Below are 20,017 nucleotides of genomic sequence, written 5' to 3'. Positions count from 1 at the left end.
CCTCCAATTCAATACAGTACATTTTTAAGCACTTGCCTATTTTAACATAGATCTGTAGTCTATACATGATATTTTTACCACTTAGGTTACCTGAATATATTTAGCTAGATTCAGATAGGTTTACGCCGGCGTATCAGTAGATACGCCGTCGTAACTCTGAATCTACGCCGTCGTAAATTTAAGCGTATTCTGGAAACCAGATACGCTTAAATTAGGCTAAGATACGAGAGGCGTAAGTCTCCTACGCCGTCGTATCTAGGGTGCATATTTACGCTGGCCGCTAGGTGGCGCTTCCGTTGAGTTTGGCGTAGAATATGCAAATTACTAGATACGCCGATTCAGAAACGTACGTGCGCCCGTCGCAATTAGTTACGCCGTTTACGTTAGAGATACGGCGGCATAAAGATAAAGCTGCTCCCTAGGTGGCGCAGCCCATGCAAGGTATGGGCGTCGGAACAGGCCTATCTTTTTACGTCGTTTGCGTAAGTCGTACGCGAATCGGGCTGGACGTAATTTACATTCACGTCGAAACGGCGTACTTTGGAGAAATGCACACTGGGATATGTCCACGGACGGCGCATGCGCCGTACGTTAAAAACGTCAATTACGTTGGGTCACCAGTCATTAACATAAAACACGCCCCCCTGTTCCACATTTGAATTAGGCGCACTTACGCCAGCCCATTTACACTACGCCGCCGTAACTTAGGAGGCAAGTGCTTTGTGAATACAGCACTTGCCTCTCTTACTTACGGCAGCGTAGCGTATATGCGATACGCTACGCCGCCTCAAAAGAAAGCCGCCCTACCTGAATCCAGCTGCAATTTTGTACCATGGATAATCCCTCTATATCATGGGTGCTAAACCTGTAGCCCCCCAGCTGTTGCAGAACTACAAGTCCCATCATGCCTCTGCCTTTGGAAGTTATGCTTGTAACTGTCTGCCTTGCAATGCCTCATGGGACTTGTAGTTTTACAACAGCTGGATGGCCACAGGTTAAGCACCCATGCTCTATGTGTTGTGTGCATTTCAAACAAAGTGTTTTTGGGGTTCAACACTTCCCCTTCGTCATGGCTTATAAGATCATGGTAGCTGGGTGGGAGTTGAAGGGATTAGTCCCTGGACTGCAGTTATAGAGATGGACTTGATGTGGGCAGGATATTATAGGCTGTCTGTCCTTAGGTGCCCATATGATCCTGTCCACAACAACACTGTCTCTGTAACTGCAGTCCAAAAACACATTTTTTCAATTCTCTCCTTGCTACCATTGTCTTATAAATCCTGATGAATGGGGATTGGGGTGTTCAACCCTGAAACATGTTGAATTGTTATATATTGAATAAACTTTTTGATGGCCTACACATACTAGTGTGTGACGCCCTCATGCTTCTAACACTGCTGGGAAGGAAGTACAGTAAAACCCTGGTTTGAGAGTAACTTGGTTTAAGAATGTTTTGCAAGACAAGCAAAAATGTTTAAAACATTTGACTTGATATACAAGCAAAGTCTTGATATAAGAGTAGCGTCATGTCACAACTTAATAAAAAAGAGAAGAGAGGCGCCTCTAAGTGTAGCAATATGGTTACATTTAATGAAGGTACAACATTTAGAAACATATTGCTACACTTAGAGGTGCCTCTCTTCTCTTTTATACTTTGTAGCTCCTTCTGGATGTTGCTTCTAATCATCTTGTGGAGGCTTCCATTTGTGGATGGACATTTTATGGTTACACAACCTATCACATTGCTATAATCTTTTTATATGGACTATAAACTGAAGGACCTATGAATAAATGATTGTGGAACAAATCATCTGAGTTTCCATTATTTCTTATGGGGAAATTTGCTTTGATATACAAGTGCTTTGGATTACAAGCATGTTTCTGGAACGAATTATGCTTGCAATCCAAGGTTTTACTGTACATCAGAACAGGACACTTCGATCTACAGCTTCAATATATGTCTGGACAGACACAATGGCCTTATGTAACTAACCTGAATTTTTTTTATTTTTGTCAGAATTGTAGTATACAAATGCCAAGCTAGGATACAGCACCACTTGTGATCTGTACTATTGACTTAGTGAGCCTGCTATCCAGGCTTTGAGGAATCTGAAGACTGCAGTGTTATTAAATGCTTTCTCTTTCCCAGGGTGGATCCTGTACCCCATGATGCCCCCAAACCGCCTGGCTATACCCGATTTGTCTGCATTTCTGACACCCACTCAAGAACTGATCTCCTCCAGATGCCATATGGGGACGTTCTAATACACGCTGGAGATTTTACAGAGCTCGGACTGCCTAGTGAAGTGAAAAAATTTAATGACTGGCTGGGTGAGTGGAACCTGGGTATTCATTGCTGCAGTAAGGCAACACTTTTTACTAAGTTTAGTGGTCAAGTGCACTAATGCCAAGTGGTCAGTGCACAAGAGAGCCTTCCTGAATCTTCTGGGGAATCAGGTGGTGGGGTTTCCACTAAGAATAGACTGAACTGGAAAGTTGATTGCTGTCAGAGCCAAAATTGTCCTTGATAGTAAAGTGTCAGGTCACTCAAAATGATACTCTAGCTAAGAGGGGCTTAGTGAGTTGAGACAGTCTCTGATTTCTTATGGGTCTTTGACGCTCCAACAGTGAGAACTCCCTGCAATAACTCCCTTCACTGTTCCCATTTTGGCTGTTCCTGTCCACTTTTGTGTTTTCTAGTTATATTTTCCATGATTAAAATAAACAAAAACCAGCAGAAATGGTGGGAACCCCTCTCAATGGGCACAACAGGTGTGAACTCAGCATAGGGATGGTGGGAACCCCTCATAATTGGCACAGCAAGTGTACAGGCCCAGGGACTCGGTGTAGGGCTGGTGGGGGACACTCATAATGGGCACAGCAAGTGTGCAGACCCGGAAATTTAGTGCAGGAATGATTGGAGCCCCTCATAATGGACACAGCAAGTGTGCAGACCTAGTAACTCAGTGCAGGGATGTTCAAATTAAATACGTTTTGAACACATGGGAAGTTTTGACTTTGGCCTTTATCTGGAAGTCTGTTTTATTTCACTGAACAATAAAAAGAGGATTGCTCAGGGCTGGATTAACTCTGTGTGGCAAGACTGGGCACATATGATAGGAAATCTTATTCTCTACATTGTGACATCCACTTTAAGGCTCCATGTACACTGGGCTTACATTTTTTTTAAAAAGCCAGTTCCCTTGTACACATGTTTAGGTGTGTTAGGAGTATTTTGTGTTTTTTCTGCAAGAAAACCCTAATCAAAAATGCGAACAAAAAGTATTTTTTTTTTCCTGCCTCTAAACGCAGAGTCTTAAAATATGCCTCTAAACATCCTAATGTGCACATAGAATAACATTGAGCTTCTTTTACAGGCAAACACCAAATTTCTGAAGAAATGTTTTTTTTTAAACCAGGGTGCATGGACCCTAAAGGCCTGTCTTCCTTATAACCATGTGTGCAAAGTATAGTAGTTAGAAAAGCTGCAGGCCTTGCATTCCAACATGTAAGGATAAGCTATACTGCCATTGTCGATGGACTTTTGAGTCAGAAATACTTCTTTCCCTATATGGCTCCATGCACACTGGGATTAAAAAAAACGTCTGTTCTCTTGGGAGTAAAAAACGCTCATATAGAGCATTTTTTGTATATTTAGGAGAGTTTTCCGTTTTTTCTGCCAGTAAGCTCCAATCAGAAATGTGATCCAGAAGGGTTTTTATTTCTGCCTCTAAATGTTAAACATCCTAATGTGCATGAACACATAGGATAACATTGAGTTGCTTCTACAGGCAGAACACAAAACTCTTGTAGAAGCAACGATTTTTAAGCCAGCGTGCAAGGAGCCTTAAGGCTTTGTTTTTTGTTTTTTTAACAACAAACATATCATACTTACCTCCACTGTGCAGTTCATTCTCCACAGAGTGGCCCCGATCCTTCTGGGGTCCCTCAGAGGCTCTCATGGCTCCTTCCCACATCGTATAACCCCATCCATAGACGCCAATTGTAGGAATCGCCCTGTCCCCTCAGCACCTGCGTCATTGGATTTGATTGACAGAAGCGGAAGTCAATGGCTGCGCTGCTATCAATCTATCAAATCAAGAGCCGAGAACCCTGAGCAGAGGAAGAGCGCATGTCCGCTGCGGGAAATTCTAGGGCTCAGGTGAGTAAATGGGAGGGGGGGGGGCTAGGGGGCCAGTCACTAGAATAATTTTTTTCACCTTAATGCATAGGATGCATTAAGGTGAAAAAACACAAGGGTTTATAATCCCTTTAATTCAAGAACTATTAACATGTAGCACCCTCTAGTGTGCAACTAGTGTTATAACTTCAAACCAGTAATTTAACAGTAAATGGATAAATAATAAATGATTATGTTATAATATATAGCATAATAATATATGATTTAGCTTGATTAAACATTACCTTTTCAGCAGACAGCAGATTCTCATTCTCTCTTAACTGTGAGAAAACCATGGGACTATGGGTAAATCGTATACCCGTAAACCCATGCTTTTTCCTTCTAGTTTAGAGGGCTGGGCTGGAAATGAGCTAATGTCTTTTAGACACATGCCCCCTTCTATGACACTGCTGTGAGAGGTGTGCCTCCACTGCAGCAATTTATTGGACAGCTGGTTCCAATTGTGCTTTACCATTGGTCCAAGGCTTCAAGCTGTCCATTAGGCTCAGTCCCTGTGACAAGAAGTCAGAGGCACTGTGAGCTCATCCTCTCAGTCTGTTGCAAACAGAGTGTGCCAGCTTGTATTTAAACTGGTTGCTCTGTATGTAGCTTCTGACAGGCTGCACAAGAAGCCCCATATCTTATAAACTATAGTTGGAATGAGCCCCAAGCTACGACCCTTGAAGCTCGATCCATTTTTATTTATTTTTTGATATTTTTTATTTATTTTTCTATGTTCATGGCTCTGCCTCACCTACCTCCCCTGGAAGAGACACATTTTTATGGCTGTTGATTATTTTTAACAAATAAGCCATTACAGAATTTTTTTTTGCAATGTGTAGTTTCCAAATCACTTACAACTGAGATTAATTATAATATTCAGTAAACATATGAAAGGTATTGTTGTTAAGGCAACAAACATTGGTGTTGAGATTAATTATTCTTAATTCTAGTTTACCATCCTTACAAAGGGTAATGTATACTTGTATTAGGTCAAAAATGTAAACAAACAGGTAAAATAACGAAATAAAGAATAGACTGAAGAATAAATAAAGAGTAGAAAGTACAGTAAGAGTCGGTTCACACTGGGGCGACTTGCGATCCGACTTCATGTCGCCTCAAGTCGTCCCAAGTCGCACTGTAGAGAAAAACAATGGAAGTGAATGGGAGCGGTGTTAATACACACGACTCAAGGCGATCCGACTTCAGAAAAGGTTCCTGTACTACTTCAATCCGACTTGTAGGCGATTTGTACCCATTGATTTCAATGGAAGTCGCCTCAGAATTCGGATCACTGTCTTAACTGAACCGACTTTCCAGGAAGATAACATACATTTCTCAGGCAAACCTCTCCTGCCCTCCTCCCTCCCCCTCCCTCTCCCAGAGCTGATTGTTGTTTTATTGGCCACTGGAAAGTCTCCTGTCCTGGAGACGACTTCAAGTTGTGTTGTAAATCGCCCCAGATCGCCCTGTGGTTCATGTTCAAGTCGTGTCGGAGTCGCCTCTGAAAGTCGTGTCGCCCTAGTGTGAACCGACTCTAAAGGTCTACACGGTTATATATAAATATAGGTAGTACAGATTTTCATTATGTCTAAATTGAGAATATTAAAATTTTCTATCAACATCATACCACTGAGACCATGGCTTCCAAAATGTATTTAAAAAAATTAAATTTTGCTATTATAATAAGCTAGTGTTCTTATATAGGTATAGTGAGTGTGAACAAGAGTGTTAAGTTCTGACGTATTAGGAGCAAGGTGTCTAGCAATAGTTAAATGTACTGCTAGTAAAATGTACACTCTTAAAGTGTATATAAAGCCCCAAATTTAGGGAAAGTTTAAAGCCCCTGTCAGTAAATATTTTTGTGCCATCTGTGTCCTACTGGGTAGATTTGACTTCACTTCCTGTCCCAAGAAGTGAGAGGAAATCCTTTAAGGGAATCACCTCTTAGTTGTCACCAGAACAAGTATCCCCTCTAATCCTGTTCTAGTGACAGCCTAGATTTTTGGATTTCCCGTCACTTTCTGATCTTTTGCCAATGGTCACCAGGATAGATAAAGAGGATGTGTCTCCCAAACAAAGAGTGCAAAAAAAAAAAAAATAACTACATTGGTTTTAATTCTTCACTGCTCTAAAAATAAAAATAAATGGGTTTGTAGCACCTCTTACCGTTGGAAGATGGAATCCCCAGTGGGCCCGCATTTCAGATCTCATGGCGTAATCCTTAACTGTTAGTGGAGTAGAAAAATATTGGTGACAGTCACTTTAGAATAATTATTAATTATATTATGCACAATAAACCCGATGAGAGAGGGTTAGGGCATTTTGTACCTAAAGTGACAAAAATGGAAACTCCAGACATCTAAACACACCTATTACAGAGATAAAGGCCTTTAAACTGTAACAAGAAATCTGTTCTCTTTAGATCGTAAAACACCACGCAAGTAACCCTAGATGAGCCACCGGAACTGCCTGCAATGCCCACTGGTAGCAGCTTGTACCAGCATTCCAGGACACTATTCAACAGCAAAGTTACCTCCCCTGGTGCTCTAGCTATGCAGACTATCTCTTCTAGGCCCAGACCCAGGCCCTTCTCCAGAAAAGACCCTCCCCAAGCAGTAAGCCTGGGAGACAAAGTCCTCCAACATTGCCCCCTCTACTGGCACAAGTCCTAGAGGCAAAGACCATTTGGAAGCTTACTCCATATATTTATATCTTTCCCCACCATGCACCACGGCACAGCCCTCAGTCAGCAGTCAGTAAAACATTATATCAGACAGGTATTTTTCCTGCAAATCTCTTGGAATGGAGATACTGTGCTTGAGCTGCTTGCCACAACACACATGCATAAAGAATATAACAGTGAATGAGTTGCTCAGTTTCTGTAAGGCCGCGTACACACGATCGGTTAAACCGATCAGAACGGTCTGATGGACCGTTTTCATCGGTCCAAACCGATCGTGTGTGGGCCCCATCGATTATTTATCCATCGGTTAAAAAAAAGCCAACTTGTTTTAAATGTAACCGATGGATTCCTAACCGATAGAAAAAAAAACGATGGTTAGTAGGCACGACCATCAATTAAAAATCCACGCATGCTCAGAATCAAGTCGATGCATGCTTGGAAGCATTGAACTTCCTTTTTTTCAGCACGTCGTTGTGTTTTACGGCACCGCGTTCTGACGCGATCGTTTTTTTAACTGATGGTGTGTAGGCACGACTGACCATCAGTCAGCTTCATCGGTTAACCGATGAAAACGGTCCATCAGACCGTTTTAATCGGATGGACCGATCGTGTGTACAGGGCTTAAGGAGTTTCAGAGTGTTTTTTGTATCTGTTTTCTTGGGGACTGGAAAATTCTTCCTGAAATGTTGTCTAAGGTATTCTAATGTTTTCTCTCTTAGGAAGTCTTCCATATGAATATAAGGTTGTCATAGCAGGAAATCATGAGCTGACATTTGACCATGAGTTTATGGCGGACTTAATCAAACAAGACTTCTACTATTTTCCTTCCGTGTCCAAGTTGAAGCCAGAGAATTATGAGAATGTCCAATCGCTGCTCACAAACTGCATCTATCTCCAAGATTCCGAGGTGACAGTGCGAGGATTCCGTATATATGGCTCCCCGTGGTAAGACCGATTTTCCAGTTTTGTTACTCCACCTGTGTGTGAAAATTTAGTGACTAATGCAGCAAATTCAGTACAATCCTTTTTAATACTATACTTTTTATTTAGTCATTTAATTCTTTGTCATTCTTCTTGTACTTCTGATAGTTTTCTTTCTGATAAAACCGTCTCCTTCAATTGACAATTGGATGTTTTTTAATACACCATAGACCAGTCTTCCACTAGTGGTACCTCCTGAGGGCTTTAAAGCATATAGTCAACTATTTTCCATTGCGCAAGTGTCTCGTCCAGACAGCATTTTGCACCCAAAGAAACGCCTTACAACACGGAGGAGAGTAGGGGAGAGAGACAGTACGTTAGGTTGCTATTATGATGTGTTTCGGAGCTGTGGACTCCTTTATTAAGTCATGCCCACTCTAAACCCACACTGCATTATATAGGAACTTCAAACGCCTCCCCTACCCCAGATCTTAAGGGGACAATACCAGGAGAGACGGGCCTATATCAAATACAGGTGATGGGGCAACAGCAACTATTGGTATATCACTAGAACACCAATTCATTAAAAACATAAAAAATAATAATAATATGAGGAGATATACATTTACTAAAAAACAGTTACCATTGGATAAAGATTACTTCCTTCCCTAACATGCAGTGCAATACTACAAGCCTAAGATATGCCGGCTGACATCTACTACACCATGGAGAGAGGAATAAACATATTACTAAAACATCATTATCATGTAATAAATTCTAAAAATCAACTGATACAGTAACAATTGCAATTATATCTCATTGTATTAACATTTATTACAAACTTGACGCATGGCAATTGACCCTGGCTGATGGATCATACCACTCTAAAAAGCTACATATTTCTAACTAAAACAGATTAAAATACATCATTAATTTAAAACTTTAAAACGCAATTATACAAGTAGTGCTGTTAGATGAGCTCCAGAACATGGACACATGCTGTCTCACCTCAGGCAGCTGCTGGTGCAGGTGGACAGCTCACACTCAGCTATTCAGGCGTGCTCCCTTACTTCCCTCCGGCTCTGAGCCATGCTGCCTGGAGAAGATGGAGGAGGTGGGTTGAGCCAAAATTGACCAGGCGTGAAGGAGGAAGAAGTTCCTCCTTCGCTCTGAATACTGGTGCCTCGCCTTAGCCTCATGACGTGACATCACTGGTTGCTAGATGCCAGGCGGCAGACCAGTCTAGCAACCAGTGAAGCAGGCAGCAGAGAGGCCAGCGGATGGTGCAATAAGGAAGTCGGGGTGATGCCGCTGCTGCTGAATGTAACAGTAAGTGACTGCCGCAGATTTAGCGCCCCCTTTGCGGCAGTATGAGGCGTGTGGGCGTGGTGCTCCCTGGGCACCCACCCAGGATTGGCCCTGAGTGTCCGTGTGGGGACACCTTGCTACGGGGGGCACTTGCTCCCCATGCGGACGTGATGACCCTGCCCCAGGATGGGCCAATGTTTTTGAATGGCCCTTTTAATGGCCCAATCTTGATTATTGAGCCTGGTGATGAATAATATATCCTCGGGGCCCTCTGGTGGTTGTTGTTCTTGCTTACTTTTATACTGACCATATTTTTAATGGTCAACCGCTTTCTGGACGTGATCTTTTCTATAACCTTTTTTCTGGAACTTTTTGGTCAACAGGTCAGCTTTTACTACATAGTCTGAGGTGTTGGAACAATTCCTAGGTAGCTAAAAATTTGGCTATAAGGTATGTTATCTTTCCATCTGGAATGGTGGCAGCTATTTCTATGTAGATAGGAACAGAAGTACAATATTCAGATGCAGACAAGCCAGCGTTACATCTGAAACCGTGTTAGCGATGTCTGCAATTTTATCAAAAAGCAACTGTGAATCCCTGACTGACAAAAAATGCCTAAGCCTTGCACATTGTCATCGACTTCTAAGCTGTGATGGCAGACCAATGTTTGACATAAATCAGTCTTTTTATTTTAATATTATCCTCCTCCAAAGATGATTGTGATTTATGTTGCTAGGGTGGTCGTGTTTGGTATGCTGTGTAAATTAGAATTCTGTATTAGACTGGAAAATTATGGGTACAAAATAGCGGAGGGTGGCTGTGTTCAGGCAGGCTGGTGTTGCCTCCAAACACGACAAAGACAGAAGCCACCTGTAGAGCCTGTTTAATAAAGAAAGGATTCACGTATGTGGAAGTAAATTGTTTTCTAGATTACTTACTGTAACAGGGTCTCTGTTCCTGCAGGAGTTACAATAGCCCAGGTGGCAGCTTAGGAGAATCACAAATAAATATGTAAATTCACATTATTATTTGGTCCCTGTCTCAATTTTAAGGGAAACTAATAACAATTTACAGCGAACAAATACTTTGAGTTATAGTAAAATATACCCTAAATCCCACTTGAAATAACTCACATACAGTAGATAAGCTATAGGGATGGCTCCCAGTTCAGTCCCAACACAGGTTCGGGCAAATTATCCATGTTTGGGCGTTCGTCCAAATGCTGAACTTTCAACCTGTTCAGCAGGAGCTCAACATCAAATGTAGTAGAGAATTTTTCTACCGCTATAGGACAGCTGCCTTCTTCTGTTATCAAGGTTTTTAAGGGAGCTCTTGGTGCCGATAGTTAGAAAAAACCTTCACTCAAATTGCATACCAGGTCCTTTGAGTATGGATTTTAAGGGGGAATCCTACACAAAACCTGGTAAAAGGATAAGGAAAGCAACACGCATACACCTTTTACCTTCTCCTTTACCATACCAGGCCACATGCCCTGAACATGGAGGGGGTAATTTGCCAGGGTGACCAGGAAGGATGTGTGCCCACTGTAAAGGGCCTCTTGCTCACAACCCTGATCAGGTGGTTTTGGGGGTCTGCAAGCGGGGGGCTTATCAAAATCTAGAAACCCACTTTAACAATAAGGAGGCACCTAGATACCAGCCTCTTCGCCTATGTAAATGAGTAATGCCGCGTACACACGATCGGTTTAAACCGATCGTGTGTGGGTCCCATCGGTTAAAAAAATAGGAACTTGTTTTAAAATTATCTGATGGTTAACTAACCGATAGAAAAAAACGATCGTCTGTGGGCACGTCCATCGGTTAAAAATCCACGCATGCTCAGAATCAAGTCAACGCATGCTTGGAAGCATTGAACTTCATTTTTCTCAGCACATCGTTGTGTTTTACGTCACCGCGTTCTGACACAATCGTTTTTTTTAACTGATGGTGTGTAGGCACGACTGATCATCAGTCAGCTTCATCGGATAACTGATGGAAAAATACATCAGACCGTTTTCATCGGATGGACCGATTGTGTGTACAGGGCATCGACGTGCTAAACACATTGAGTTCCTCGTCGAGTTCTGTGTTGAAGCCGCCGAGGATCTCGGCGGGCCAACTTTTTTCATTGAACAACGAGGAAATAGAGAACATGTTCTCTATTTGGCCCGACGAGTTCCTCGTCGGCTTCCTCGGTGAAAAGTGTACACACGACCGAGTTTCTCTGCAGAATCCAGCTCCGATCGAGTTTCTGGCTGAATTCTGCCGAGAAACTCGGTCGTGTGTACGGGGCCTCACAGTTTTTGACAATTCCTTTAATTAAAAAACAAAAAAGCCCCACGATTCACCATCAAACACAACGTCCAGCAATGCAGATCCATGTCTATCACAATAAACAATGCCCACCTAAAGAAAAAACCTGCTAATATGTCCGATTCAGATAACAGCTTTTGTGGATTATAGCTGAGTATAAAAAAGATGGATAAGTTATTCTGAGTGAAATCATAGAGCAATATAGAGGTGACCATTTTTGGTCGATGACATCACAAACCACTGCTGTTAGACAATATCAGTTTTCTGTATAAATGACAAGGTCACTGTAATATCTTTGCTATACAAATAATAAAGCAGCAAAAAAAAAATCTGTTTGTTTTGCAGGTTTTTTTTGCAAGTTTTTTTTTTCAATCCCCTAATGCCTTAAGAGTTTTTATTATATTTTTTTCTATTAGTCTGGTGAAAATATTGCCACACTCTTGTATGAAAAGATTATTTTCTTCTGCATGTGTTTGCCATTTCCATGTAGATGTAATAAAGGGCTATTTTTTTGCTGCAGATTGAATTTTTTAATCTGTATGCCACACAAAATAAAGTGTCCTTGAGATATCAAGATTTGGGCTTCCTCTGGTGCACTGTCACATCTACCATGTAAGGAAGGGGGTTTACTGCTCAAACATAGCAATTAATTTCCAGCTCTGCTTGACCATTAGCCATCCCAATTATTTTGTCAGAGACCACCTGACCAATGCCAGAGTTTTGCTGTTGGAGGAGGCCAAGAAATCATTGTCAATATGGCAAAAGATTAGCTGACCATCACATCACAAAACTATGGGCATTATAATAAAGCTAACCCCCCCCCCCCACACACACACACACACTGCTCTTTCTCCAATCCTAAGCAGCTATAACAGCCTCCACTCATATTGGATTGGATTGGATTGGATTGGATTGGAATAAATACTTATAGAGCGCCGAATGCGAGTTGTGAAGGCTTATGGAGTGTATCCATGAAAATGTGTGCCAATTTGTGAGGTAAGGTATTGATGCTGGATGAGAAGGCCTTGCCCACAGTCAGTGTTCTAATTCACCCCAAAGATGTTCAGTAGGGTTGAGGTTAGGGCTGTGGGCAGGCCACATGGGCACCTCCACACCAAACCCATCAAACCATGACCTTATGGAGCTAGCTTTGTACACATGGGCACAGCTATGTTACCACAAGTTTGGAATTGCACAGTTTTTTTTAAATATCTTTGTTTGGTGCAGTGGCATCGCTAGGGGGTGGCTATTGGGGCTATAGCCCCAAATCTGGGGCCCATAGCCCAGAGTCTCTTGCTGCAGGGGTCCCTGCCTAACAAGCAGGCAATGGCCTCTCTACAGCCGGGCCACAGGTGTGGCGGGAGGACTGCATAAGAGGCAGGCGGATGAGAAAGGCGAGCGGGTGGATGAGCAGAGATTACATCTCTCACTGCACCTGCCTCTTTGCTAAATGGACCAGTGCTGCCGGCCTGCCACCAATGCAGGGATAATGCACATTTGGGAACACTGGCTGGCATGGCGATTGACAATATGCAAATAGTGGCAGGTGAGGTGGCAAGCGATCATCCACATCTGGTGGCAGGTCTCGTGGCAATTGACAATCCACATCCGGTGGCAGGTGACGTAGCAAGTGACAATCCACATCTGGTGGAAGGTGACATGGCAGGTCACAATCTGCATCTGCTGGCAAGCGACGTGGCAAGTGACGATCTTTAAATGGTGGCAAGTGACGTGGCAATTGAAAATACACATCTGGTGGCAGGCGACATGGCAAGTAACAATCCACATCTAGTGGCATGTGATGGAGGCAAGTGACAATCCACTCTGGTGCCAGGCGACAGTGGCAAGTGACAATCCACATCAGGTGACAGTAGCAAATGACAATCCCCATCTGGTGGCAGGCGATGGTGGCAAATGACAAGCTGCATCTGGTGGCAGAATATGGGGCAAGTGGCATGCCAAAGGCTCCCACTGATTCTGTATTATGGTGAGTTGAACCACTTTATTCTATATTACAATGTAACAGTAGAAATAATGCGCTTCAATCACCCTAACAGCATATCAAACACCATGCCGTGATGATTGAAGCGCCAACACCAGCCATCGCCCACAAAAAATGGCTTACCACCCGCCCTGCAAAAAAAGTTGGTGACCGCTGCTATGGGCTCTAGCCCCAGATCTTTTGCAGACCTAGCAACATCCCTGGTATGGTGTAATATAACAGTAGCCTTCAATGGAAACACCCAAACTCATTAATCTGTATTGGTCTGCACTTTTTTTGCCCATATATTAGGTGTGATGGTCAAGTGTTCCCAAAAGTTTGCACATATGGGGCCAGATTCACAGAAGAGATACGACGGCGTATCTCCTGATACGCCGTCGTATCTCTGTGATCCGCCTGTCCTAACTATGCGGCTGATTCATAGAATCAGTTACGCATAGATAGCCCTAAAATCCGACAGGTGTAATTGACTTACACCGTCGGATCTTAGGATGCAATTCTAGGCCGGCCGCTAGGTGGTGATTCCATTGCGGTCGGCGTAGAATATGCAAATGACTAGTTACGGTGATTCACGAACGTACGCTTTACCCGTCGCTCTAAATTTACGTCGTTTCCGTCGAGATACGCCGCGTAAAACTAAGGCTGCCCTCTAGGTGGTGTAACCCATGTTAAGTATGGCTGTCGTTCCCGCGTCAAAATTTTAAATTTCACGTCGTTTGCGTAAGTCGTCCGTGAATGGCGCTGGACGCCATTTATGTTAACGTCCAAACCAATGACGTGCGACGTCATTTAGCGCAATGCACGTCGGGTAATTTGACGGACGGAGCATGCGCAGTACGTTCGTCGCGGGAACGCGCCTAATTTAAATGGTGCCCGCCCCATTTAGATTAGGCGGGCTTGCGCCGAGCGGATTTACGTTACACCGCCGCAAGTTTACAGGTAAGAGCTTTGTGAATCAGGCACTTACGCTGTAAAATTGCGGCGGTGTAACGTAAATGGGATACGTTACACCGCCGCTGCGTAACGTATTCGTACCTGAATCTGGCCCATAGTGCACACCTATCACAGTACTCGTTATCAATTAGCTGCATAACAGAAGCTACCTTGTTAAAAATGTTCAGATGTCTTTTTTGAGTACAGTATTGCTTTAAGCCGTGAACATTTCTGAGGTTTTTTCTTACCTTTTAAATTTACAAACCATCACCATTCGGGAACAAAGCAGGTGCTGGAATAATTACATCCTCCAGTAAAGGCGGGAGGATTTTTTTTTTCTTTTCAATACTGATAGGACCAGACGATAGAAGTTTCTCATTGAAACTGTCGCTGTCAACTTCCTGCAGGTCCCCACAGACTGTCATTACAGTAAATGTCACACAATCTGAGAAGAGAGAAGGTTCTGTACAAATGCTGCTTTTCTGAAAACTTTGATTCCGAGCATTGTGCTGTGACTGATACAGCTTCATTGCCAGTTATTAAGTATGTTTCAGAGACAGCATGCATTGCTCCAATTACTGCACCATATAACCTTTTCCTGCAGTTTTCTGGGGCTGATCAGAAGCAGCTTTCCTCTTGGTGGAGAGAGAAACCGGTTTAAAGTGTACATTTTATTGAAATTGATTTTTAAAATCATTAACCATGTTGTTAAAAAATTGTATAGTATGTAGGTGTCTGCCTCATCTGGAGCGGGAGATAGGCGGTTGATTGTTGTTGAGTAAACATCTGTAATGACATGTCTCAAACAGGCAGTGATGCGGCAGTTGTCATTGCTTGCTGTTCGGTCTGTTCATTACTTTACAGTGCATGGTTTACTTGTTAGGACTGGGCCCCCTCCCCCTGTAAATATCACTTTCTAATAGTAATTCACAAATGTTCCATTAACCAGTTAACCCCCGGACCATATTGCTGCCCAAAGACCAGAGCACTTTTTGCGATTCGGCACTGCGTCGGTCGTGCGACGTGGCTCCCAAACAAAATTGGCATCCTTTTTCCCCCACAAATAGAGCTTTCTTTTGGTGGCATTTGATCACCTCTGCGGGTTTTAGTTTTTGCACTATAAACAAAAATAGAGCGACAATTTTGAAAAAAATGAATATTTTTTACTTTTTGCTATAATAAATATCCCCCAAAAATATATAAAAAATCTTTTTTTTTCCTCAGTTTAGGCCGATACTTTTCTACTACATATTTTTCGTTAAAAAAAAATCGCAATAAGGGTTTATTGATTGGTTTGCGCAAAAGTTATAGCGTTTACAAAATAGTAGGTATTTTTATGGCATTTTTATTAATATTTTTTTTTACTAGTAATGGCGGCGATCAGCGTTTTTTTTTTCGGTACTGCGACATTATGGCGGACACTTTTGACACATTTTTGGGACCATTGGCATTTTTATAGCGATCAGTGCTATAAAAATGCATTGATTACTGTAAAAATGCCACTGGCAGTGAAGGGGTTGACAGTAGGGGGCGGGGAAGGGGTTAAATATGTTCCCTGGGTGTGTTCTAACTATAGGAGGGGTGGCCTCACTAGGGGAAATGACTGATCTTCTGTTCATACATTGTATGAACAGAAGATCAGCATTTCTCCCCCTGACAGGACCGCGAGCCTGCGCGAGAGCCGACCCTATATTACGTGCTCTCGCGCAGGGGAGTCGACTTGCTGCCCTAAAACGATGGTGGGCGGTCGGGAAGCAGTTAAAGAAGGTGGTTAAATATTGTACTTACCCTACCCCTAGTTTCCACCCACGGTGCTTAGATGTAAGATCTTGGCGGATGCACAGCAACCCAAATCTCACCATAAGACGTGCTTGAATTGGACTGAAATGTCTTCTGAAATGTCTTATTTTGAAGAGAACACCGGAAACCTACCTTTTCTTCACGTTATTTTGGCATCTACACCTGCACTTTTATTTTTGGATTTTTCCTTTGTTATGCTTATAGGCTTTTTGTTGCTGGACATTTAACTTAGCCTTTTTCAGTCACTGTTGTGTGTTGTGTTATGCACGCTGTACACCCCATTGGTTAACAGTACACCAATTATTTTTGTATTACACTGTATGATACTAGCACTATCACGTTTTATTACCCTACTTTTGCCAGCTGGATTAGCTGCACTGTAGCACGTTAATTTTGATGTCAATATTTTTTCACATTGTCATTTTGATCATTAGTCAGACTGTATCTTTTTACATATAAGGATTTGCTACACTTCTACCCCATTCCCTATTTACAGCACAGCATTACCCTTTTCTTTATATAAAACAACAATTCTCCCACTCTACAAGGCTTGGCCGCATCTTGAGTATGCCAACCAGTTCTGGGCACCAGTCCTCAGGTAGGATGTGCTGGAACTGGAAAGAGGTCAGAGAAGGGCAACAAAGCTAATAAAGGGACTGGAGGATCTCAGCTATGGAGAAAGACTGCAAGCATTGAAATTGTTCTCTCTGGAGAAGGGGCAATTGAAAGGGGATATGATAGGGATATACAAATACCTTACTGGTAACCCAGGCATAGGGAAAAATGTTTTCAGTGAAAGGGAGTTTAAAAAGACACGTGGCCATTCACTGAAATGGAAAGAGAAGCGGTTTAAGCTTAATCTGCGTAGAGGGTTCTTTACTATCAAAGCAGTAAGTATGTGAAATTCTCTTCCAAAAGCAGTGGTATCAACAGGGAGCGTCGATAGTTAAAAAAAACTTTTAGATGGGCATCTTAACGATCACATAAGATGAGCATTTTATTCTCTTCCACAAGCAGTTTTATCCGCAGGGAGTGTCGATAGTTAAAAAAAAAAAAAACTTTTAGATGAGCATCTTAACAATCACAACATACAGGGATATACAATTTACTATTAACATAAACACATGCACAGACACCACAGGTTTAACTGGATAAACTGGTTTCTTTTTCCAACCGTACTGACTATGTAACCATGTAACTATGTAAGTGAAGACTTGCAACTTGGGACCCTTATATCTGTTGAGGGTTCAGAATTCGGGATCTCAATGATGAGATTTTTTGATAAAACTGTTAAGGCACTTCTCTATTGTCTACCAAAAGCTGTAACCTTTTTTTGGTGGACTAATCCTTTTTATTTGGTAGCTGAAATCTAATTGTTTGCTATAGTCAATAGCTGTACTTTTTCTTCAGCCTTTCTAAAGCAGGCACGCCGTGGGGAAGACGAACTGGGTAGTATGTGTGCAAGTTGCAACTCTTGCTCAGAGAGTGAAAAAACGAATTTATTCCAATTGGTAGCCAGCCGTGCACAGCAGGACTTGTGTCATGATTACTGAAGTCTTATCTCATACAACAGGGAATAATCGTGACGTCCTCATTCCTCCCAATGAATGTATACACATATATATATATAGAGAGCGTATAAAGATCTGTCAAGTGCACTCTCTGTCACTGCCAAGACCTGGAGAGGGCCATTTTCTTCAATTACCATTGCCTGTCAAGTGAAAAGAAACCCAGGCCAAAGCAATGATCTTGCACAATTGGGTTTATGTATAAACACAAGCTCTCAGGCAACCGCACCTAGCAACCAATCACAGGACAGTGTCCATTTTCCCAGTGCAGGATGGAATTTAGAAGTAAGTATTTGGCTGGTTGCAATAAATAATGGTTCTGTTTATAGTTATACATAGGAGCCTCTTGTTGGTTAAAGCCCAGCTACGGGCTAGATTTAAAAACAAATGCATCCCAGCTGGATTCAATTTAAAAGAGCAGCTTTGGCTGCAATTCAGATCTCCTTTCTGGAGCTGCCCCCGCTTGATGTGCTCAGTCTTTCAAGTTAAATAACACCCAACATCATTAAACCCAAACCTGGGCACATACTGGGGCTGCATAGTAAAACTAGTGCAAAATCTGGGACAGCTCTGTATATTGTAGAAACCAGCTTCCTGTTTTTTTGTCAAAGCTTAATTGAACAAGTTGAAATTAGAAGCTGATTGGCTACCATGCACAGCTGCACCAGAGTTTGCACTCTCTGGTTTTAGTAAATCAATCCCTGTGAGTACAGTAGAGTATATGAGGGATGGGAGTGCCACACTAAATTGTACAGTCCACGTAAAGTTTATGAGACTGTAGGCCACACACACACCAGCACCCATCTTAATAACCTATTAACTTGGTAAATAAAAGAAACGTACACCAATTAAATCTTTTTGGCAAATATAATGGCCGCAGTACCTTTATTGGTTTTAAACATCATAACAACAACCACTTTATTTATTAAACTCATCTTTCAATTCTCAATAAACACCAGCATCCTACCCAGTTATCCCAAACTCGGGCAGACAGTATACATAATTTTATTAAACAACAAATAGTCCCCCCCCGGATACCGGGGTGACCCATACCACCTAAGAGGTACACGCGACTGGGGAGGGGGGGAGGGAGCACTTCGCCTGTTGATCTGGTCCAGGGGGAAGAGGATGAGCCCCACAGCAGCTTGCTCTTTTATAGGCCTACCTGAGGGCTTCCAGTACCTTCCCTGGGTTGTTATTTGGTCAAAAACACCTGTAATGTAAATTGTACATAATTAAGCAGCCTAGCTATCGCTTAATAACTACAGGTGTGTGCTGGCCACACTCTCAAGCAGGAGGGCCCCAATTAGTGCCCTCCTTTTACATGAGACTGTAGGCCACACACACACCAGCACCCATCTTAATAACCTATTAACTTGGTAAATAAAAGAAACATACACCAATTAAATCTTTTTGGCAAATATAATGGCCGCGGTACCTTTATTGGTTTTAAACATCATAACAACAACCACTTTATTTATTAAACTCATCTTTCAATTCTCAATAAACACCAGCATCCTACCCAGTTATCCCAAACTCGGGCAGACAGTATACATCATTTTATTAAACAACAAATAGTCCCCACCAGGCGGGCTTGCTTCAAGCCCGGCCCACCCCCACCACCGCGTTCATTTCAATACTGGATTGCAAACCAAGATTAAACAGGTCCAAACCTATTTCCGAAAAGTGAAAACCATCAGATCTGTAGAAACCGGGAACGCCACCTTCCAGGTCAATATGCCAATAAGATAGCCCACCAATGTTGGGCATGTATTTCTCCATGGCCCTATTCCCCTTTTCCTCATCTGTTCCATTACCCTCCTCATATTATAGGAGAGCCATGCCCGGCGAGGAACTGTTTCAAAAAATATGATGACCGTATTTGGGGAAACAGCATGAAATCTACCAAGATCCCGTTTGATAAAACCTAAAAGATCCACAGTTCTGTGATTCCCTAAATTGTTACCTCCTAAGTGCAGCACCAAGATAGAGGGAGGTGGCCAAACCTGCAATAAACGTGACAAATGAAAATATAACTGATGCCATTGGAGGCCACGCACTCCTTTCCAAAGCAACCTGTAGGATTCTGCTTGTAGTGATAAATTTACCGTATATGGACGATGAGCCGCTCTTTTATGAGCCCAGTGTATGAACGAATGTCCCAGAATCCAAACAGTGCAATATAAATCTGAAATTTAAACAAACAATTTAGGTCTTATGTACAATTTAAAAGAATCCAACCTCCACCTCCCCATTTCCTTAATAGCAGACTCTTCCATACCCCTCCTAACTGCTTCCAAAGCTGCA

The 20,017-nt window shown here is 42.4% G+C and overlaps 1 protein-coding gene across 1 annotated transcript in view; it reads left to right on the top strand.

Annotated features, from left to right (window-relative positions):
* MPPED1 (metallophosphoesterase domain containing 1) overlaps positions 1 to 20,017 on the top strand; it is a 128,680-nt gene that overhangs the window by 72,773 nt on the left and 35,890 nt on the right. Inside the window, exons 3-4 of the mRNA XM_040345823.1 lie at positions 2,150 to 2,331; positions 7,586 to 7,811. Of these exons, the coding sequence (XP_040201757.1) occupies positions 2,150 to 2,331; positions 7,586 to 7,811 (408 nt within the window). The remainder of the gene's footprint in view (positions 1 to 2,149; positions 2,332 to 7,585; positions 7,812 to 20,017) is intronic.

The sequence above is a fragment of the Rana temporaria genome, chromosome 3, assembly GCF_905171775.1.
Source record: "Rana temporaria chromosome 3, aRanTem1.1, whole genome shotgun sequence".
In the NCBI taxonomy this organism is placed as follows: domain Eukaryota; kingdom Metazoa; phylum Chordata; class Amphibia; order Anura; family Ranidae; genus Rana; species Rana temporaria.
This window is presented reverse-complemented; position numbering and strand designations above follow the sequence as displayed.